At 55.2% G+C, this 5,736-nt stretch overlaps 2 protein-coding genes across 3 annotated transcripts; one reads left to right on the top strand and one right to left on the bottom strand.

Annotated features, from left to right (window-relative positions):
* Nucleotides 1-1,898: 1,898 nt before the first annotated feature.
* On the bottom strand, nucleotides 1,899-2,742 carry FAM229A (family with sequence similarity 229 member A). Its single transcript, XM_027059789.2, has 3 exons — nucleotides 2,599-2,742; nucleotides 2,371-2,517; nucleotides 1,899-2,163 (listed from the first exon to the last, which is right to left on the bottom strand). The coding sequence occupies exons 1-3, from the start codon at nucleotides 2,733-2,735 to the stop codon at nucleotides 2,061-2,063; spliced, it is 387 nt and encodes a 128-aa protein (XP_026915590.1). The 5' UTR covers nucleotides 2,736-2,742; the 3' UTR covers nucleotides 1,899-2,060.
* A 206-nt stretch (nucleotides 2,743-2,948) lies between these two features.
* Nucleotides 2,949-4,940, top strand: TSSK3 (testis specific serine kinase 3). 2 transcript variants are annotated; one of them, XM_053210779.1, is made up of 2 exons: nucleotides 2,949-3,089; nucleotides 4,223-4,940. In XM_053210779.1, the coding sequence occupies exons 1-2, from the start codon at nucleotides 3,077-3,079 to the stop codon at nucleotides 4,882-4,884; spliced, it is 675 nt and encodes a 224-aa protein (XP_053066754.1). In that variant the 5' UTR covers nucleotides 2,949-3,076; the 3' UTR covers nucleotides 4,885-4,940. The 2 variants fall into 2 exon arrangements, with proteins under 2 accessions (XP_053066754.1, XP_014925740.1); XM_015070254.3 differs by lacking the exon at nucleotides 2,949-3,089 and adding an exon at nucleotides 3,352-3,496.
* Nucleotides 4,941-5,736: the final 796 nt, after the last annotated feature.

The raw sequence follows: 5,736 nt of genomic DNA on the forward strand, positions 1-5,736 counted from the left end.
TTAAGAACTAGGGTGTTTGAAGGACCAGGCAGTGGATGGTCAAGTCTAAAGTCCTCACTTCGAAGTAGACCCTTTCTTGGCAAACATTCTCTCCTCTTTATTACTATTATTTTTCCTAATGTATATCTTTTTTAGGGGCACCTGGGTGGCTCAGTCCGTTAAGCATCTGACTTTGGCTCAGGTCATGATCTCATCATGGTTCATGGGTTCGAACTCCGCATCGGGTTCTGTGCTGGTTGGTGCAGAGCCTGTTTGGGATTCTCTCTCTCCCACTCTCTCTCTGTTCCATCTGTGCTCTCTCTCTCTCAAAATAAATTAAATTTCAAAAAATAATAATGTATTTACATTTTTTTTTAAGTTTTAATTTAAATTCCAGTTAGTTAACCTACAGTGGACTTAGTTTCAGGTGTGTAATACACTGACATCCTGTTCTCTTGTAATAAGTCTGCTACATTTGGGACTGCCTGGGAGAGAAATTGTGTGGAGATCGACAATGGTGGTCCTTTTGGGTGACTGTGGAATTCTGAAGTGCTCTAGGGAGGACTGGGACTTCTACCCCATGTGGAGTAGGGGTGTTAAGTCATTTGTACTTTGATTTCAGGGGGCAGGAGACTGAACCTGACTTTTGGGTTATGTATATTTTTTCCAATATTAAAATAATCCAGGCTCATTAAAACAAAATTGGAAAGTGGAAAATACTTGTTCAGTTCAATGTCACACTTCCAGGTAGCCTTGGGTCATGGACCCCCTCTTCCCCCCACCCTCCCCATGGATGTAAATTTTAGAGTATTAAGTCAGAGGATACTGAGGAGTGTGCTAGCCTATCCACCTATCATCTGGGGGAACCCTGGGAAAGTCTCTCAAGGCTCAGTTCCCTCACCTATAAAATAGAAATGAGAAATCAAAGTCTTGCTTTAAAAAAAAAATTGCTGTGGTTCCTAGAGTTCTTCTTTAAAAAATTTTTTTTTCAACGTTTATTTATTTTTGGGACAGAGAGAGACAGAGCATGAACGGGGGAGGGGCAGAGAGAGAGGGAGACACAGAATTGGAAACAGGCTCCAGGCTCTGAGCCATCAGCCCAGAGCCCAACGCGGGGCTCGAACTCCCGGACCGCGAGACCGCGAGATCGTGACCTGGCTGAAGTCGGACGCTTAACCGACTGCGCCACCCAGGCGCCCCGAGTTCTTCTTTTTTCAATGTTTATTTATTTTTGAGAGACACACAGAGCACAAGCAGGGGAGGGGCAGAGAGAGAGAAGGAGACACAGAATCCGAAGCAGGCTCCAAGCTGTCAGCACAGCCTGATGTGAGTCTAGAACCCGCAAGCTATGGGATCGTGACCTGAGCCAAAGTCCGATGCTCAACGGACTGAGCCACCCAGGCTCCCAGAAATCAAAGTCTTTCAAACGATTTCTTTCCCTATCTTTTTCTGGTCCCACCTCTCCTAGGAGAAATCAAAGCTCTAGATGGCGTAGGAGGCCCCTAATCCCTCCAACAAAGCCAGAGGTGCCCAGGGTCACAGAACAGCAGGTAGCAAAATCTAATTCCATCTTGGGAGAATTAAATGGGCCTAGTGTGGGCAGCCATTCTCTTTATTCTAAGTTGTCTGTCCAACCTCTCCAGTCCAGAGCTTCTTGGGACCCCCAGAACGCAGCACAGCTATGCCAATTTCAATGGAGAACCAAGGAGAGGGATGAGAAGGACGACGGCAGGGGGTAAGGTTGCCCTGGAAGGGGTCAGGACCAGTAAGAAATGGGGGAAAGGCTTGGCGCGGACTGGGAGGGCGGACCTCTACGGCTAGGTCAAAGGGAGGAGACAGCCGAAAGGAAGGTGCCATTGGATGGGGCAGAGCAATTTGCGGGCCGATCGACGGGATAGACATACACGGCCAGCCTGGAGTGGAAAGAACAGTTTATGCTGTGCTTTATTAAAATGTGCATCATTCTTTTATTTTAAAATGTGCATCATTGTCTCATGCTCGGCGCGCGCGACCTCAGCGTGGTGGCCCGCGGCGGGCCTCGTCCCGCCGGGCTCCCGGGGAGCCGCCGTGCGCAGGCGCCCTCAGGTGGCGCGGGCCCGGGGGCTCCCGCCCATGGCCAGGTAGACGTCGATGGGCACGTGCAACAGTGTCAGGCAGTGGCAGCCCGGGCAGCGTCGAAGCGGCCTGGGGAAAGCGGGACCCGGCCGATGCTGCTGGGAACGCGTCCAGGGAGTGCACCCGGGCCCCGCCGAAGGGGTTCTGGCGAGGCTGCGGGGCCCCGACGCGGGGGCGGGGACCTGGGGAGGGAAAGTGGATTCGGGCCGCCGGGAGCTTCGCGCGGCGGAGAGGGTGGGGGCGGCGGAGGGGGTCGCGGGAGGGCGCCGGTCTCACCTGACCGGGTTGTGCTCCGTGGCTACCGGCTCCGGGCTGTCCTGGGACTCGGGGGCAGAGGCAAGGCCAGGGGAGTCTCCGGCCTCAATGGGGAATCTCCGACCCTGCGAGGGCTCCTGGGCACTCATGTCCAGGCCCCGGGGCGCTCTGCGCGGGCAGTGGCGGTCAGGCCGCTCCCGGGCCGCCGGGCGCCCCCTGCCCGCGCCCGCCCCCTGGGCCGTTGCTCACCTGCCGGAGGCCGAGGCCGGTCCCAGGCTGGAAGCAGCTGCCCGACCCCTGGCCGCGGGAGGACGCTCCGGTCCAGGCGGAGCCCGGCAGGTGTCTGCGGCGCGCCACGGCCCGGGCGTCGAGGGGGTGGGCTGCATTGTGATCCGGGCCGCGGCGCGCTGACCTCACAGAGCCCGTTCCTCCCGTCGGGAACCTCCAGCCGTCTTGGGCTGCCCGGCACTCCGCGCCGCAGCGAGCCCGGGCTGGAGGGCCTTTGCCATGGCGCCTCGGCACTGGGTCGGGCAGGTTCCCCGCAGTCCGATCCGGGCGCAGGAGGCTGCGGCAAGCAGCCACGAGGCGGCGTCCAGGAAAAGGAGCCCGTCATCCCTGGAGACGCGCAGACGTCCCGGGGCGCCCCCGGGCGGGCTGCGACTCCCTGCCTGGCGCGGGGGGCGGGGGCGCAGCAGAGACTTAGCCCATACTGGATTTGGTAGTGGTGATGGTGAGGACAGGTAAGGGCTCTGCCCATTTTGGCCAAAGGGTCACACAGCATTTACATCACAATTGGGCCGGAGTTTTAAAATGTCTGGTCCTCTCCCTCCCCACCACCCGTGGCTGCTGTGTCCAGACGGAGAATGTTCTAGCGTGGGGACGGCTGCGGATGAAGTCCTTGGGGGGAAAAGGAGCAGGCCAAGGGCGATGGTGGAGTAGAGCTGCCTCACAGAGGCAGCATGAGCTGAGAGGGTGATAGGAAGGAAGGAGGCGCTAGACAGCATGGAGGACTTTCTGCTCTCCAATGGGTACCAGCTGGGCAAGACCATTGGGGAAGGGACCTATTCAAAAGTCAAAGAAGCATTTTCCAAAAAACACCAAACAAAAGTGGCAATTAAAATTATAGACAAGATGGGAGGGCCGGAAGGTGAGCTGGGGCCCCTTTGGAGAAAGGGAGGGCTGGTTGAGGTGGGTGGACACTTCCACCAGTGGGAAGGAACATCCCCACCTCCCCTTTAGTCTGCAACCAAGGAATCCCAAGAGTTTGTGGCTCTGGTGGAGGTCAGCGGGGAACAAAAGGATGCTGTGAGTCCAGGAACATCACACCCTCCAAAACCCAAAATTTAAGTGGCAGTTAGTGAAGGGTCCTTAGAACCAGAAGCCCAGCCTGCCAGCCTTCCCTGTTCTAGGAGGGGGACAGAGACAGGCAGAGAGACCATGGCCCGGGCTGGTGGAGGGCAGGAGCTGTTGCCAATGCAGTTAGGGATGGGAAAAAAGGAAGACCGGGCTCAAGGGAAGAACCGTGGGTCAGGAGGCAGGGGTGTGAGGAGATGGCAAATCAGGCCTCATAACTGAGATTCAGTGGTTTTTTCTAAAAATCCCCAAAGCACTTTGATATCCATGGTCTCACAGGCGGCTCACAACAGTCCTTGAGGATGGCCTGGAGTAGTTCCTTTGAATAATATATTAACTACAAAAATAATAGCAGTGAACATTCTTTGCAACGTCCAAGTAGCTAGACATTTAAGACTGTTAATGGGAACCAAGGCACAAGACCCAGACATGCTGGGCGGAGAAACTGTAAGGAGGGGACAGGAGTGAAGGGTTATGCCTTCCTGGACTTGAGATCCCATCTCTTTTCTCGTTTCCTCAGAATTTATCCAGAGATTCCTGCCTCGGGAGCTCCAGATTGTCCGTACCCTGGACCACAAGAACATCATCCAGGTGTATGAGATGCTGGAGTCTGCTGACGGGAAAATCTACCTGGTGATGGAACTGGCTGAAGGCGGGGACGTCTTTGACTGTGTGCTGAACGGGGGGCCACTTCCCGAGAGCCGGGCCAAGGCCCTCTTCCGTCAAATGGTTGAGGCCATCCGCTACTGCCATGGCTGCGGTGTGGCCCACCGGGACCTCAAGTGTGAGAACGCCTTGTTGCAGGGCTTCAACCTGAAGCTGACTGACTTTGGCTTCGCTAAGGTGTTGCCCAAGTCACGTCGAGAGCTGAGCCAGACGTTCTGCGGCAGCACAGCCTACGCCGCCCCCGAGGTGCTGCAGGGTATTCCTCACGATAGCAAGAAGGGCGACGTCTGGAGTATGGGCGTGGTCCTGTACGTCATGCTCTGTGCCAGCCTACCTTTTGACGACACAGATATCCCCAAGATGCTGTGGCAGCAGCAGAAGGGGGTGTCCTTCCCCACTCATCTGGGCATCTCAGCCGAATGCCAGGACCTGCTCAAGCGGCTCCTGGAACCAGACATGATCCTCCGGCCTTCAATCGAAGAAGTTAGTTGGCATCCATGGCTAGCAAGCACTTGATAAAAGCAATGGCAAGTCCTCCCCAATAAAGCAGGGGGAGAAAGCAAACCCAAAAACATGCTTCTAAAATGGTGATATATATTTTACACTTTAAGTTTACTTGTGTCCTAAAACTTACTGGCCTTCTCTCTCTCTTTCCCTTGAAATATCTTCGTGGAACCACAGAGTCTCATTCAGACTTCCCTTTTATTACAGCTAACAAGTGATTTGCACACAGGCGTTTTAACTAAAGTTAATTAAAAACAGACCCCAGAGGGCACCTGGGTGGCGCAGTCGGTTAAGCGTCCGACTTCAGCCAGGTCACGATCTCGCGGTCCGGGAGTTCGAGCCCCGCGTCGGGCTCTGGGCTGATGGCTCAGAGCCTGGAGCCTGTTTCCGATTCTGTGTCTCCCTCTCTCTCTGCCCCTCCCCCGTTCATGCTCTGTCTCTCTCTGTCCCAAAAATAAATAAGCGTTGAAAAAAAAATTAAAAAAAAAAAAATCAGACCCCAGAATCATACATGTACAGGGGGAGGAGAGGAGAAAAATGACCAAGAGCAGCTGGAACCACTGTTGCTGCAACTTCCTTTCCGAATAAAAGCAGAAGCGTTGGGAATGCAGAAGTGGTCTCCTGACTCCTTGTCTTGGTAAGAGGCCTGTTGGGAGCCCTATCCCTGCCTCATCCCAAAGTCTAAGCTGTCTGAGATGAGGACCAGGGGTTTCCTCAGGACCCAGACTTCCCCCCAACTTCCACCATCCCTGCCCCTTCCCCGGGCTCCAAGCAGAAAGCCACCCTGCGCACTGTGTTCATCCCGCCCCGGCTCCAGGGCAACTGCTGTTGGGGACAAGAACGGACCCCCAGACACCTTCCAGC

Source organism: Acinonyx jubatus, chromosome C1 (assembly GCF_027475565.1).
Source record: "Acinonyx jubatus isolate Ajub_Pintada_27869175 chromosome C1, VMU_Ajub_asm_v1.0, whole genome shotgun sequence".
In the NCBI taxonomy this organism is placed as follows: domain Eukaryota; kingdom Metazoa; phylum Chordata; class Mammalia; order Carnivora; family Felidae; genus Acinonyx; species Acinonyx jubatus.

Bases quoted from the DNA above. Each gene is read 5' to 3' on its own strand.
- FAM229A (XM_027059789.2), bottom strand. From the start codon at position 2,735: ATGCAGCCCACCCCCTCGACGCCCGGGCCGTGGCGCGCCGCAGACACC. The intron at 2,518-2,598 runs GTGAGCAACGGC...CTGCCCGCGCAG, and splicing joins CCGGCCTCGGCCTCCGGCAG to AGCGCCCCGGGGCCTGGACA. The intron at 2,164-2,370 runs GTGAGACCGGCG...CGCTTTCCCCAG, and splicing joins ACGGAGCACAACCCGGTCAG to GCCGCTTCGACGCTGCCCGG.
- TSSK3 (XM_015070254.3), top strand. From the start codon at position 3,352: ATGGAGGACTTTCTGCTCTCCAATGGGTACCAGCTGGGCAAGACCATT. The intron at 3,497-4,222 runs GTGAGCTGGGGC...TCGTTTCCTCAG, and splicing joins CAAGATGGGAGGGCCGGAAG to AATTTATCCAGAGATTCCTG.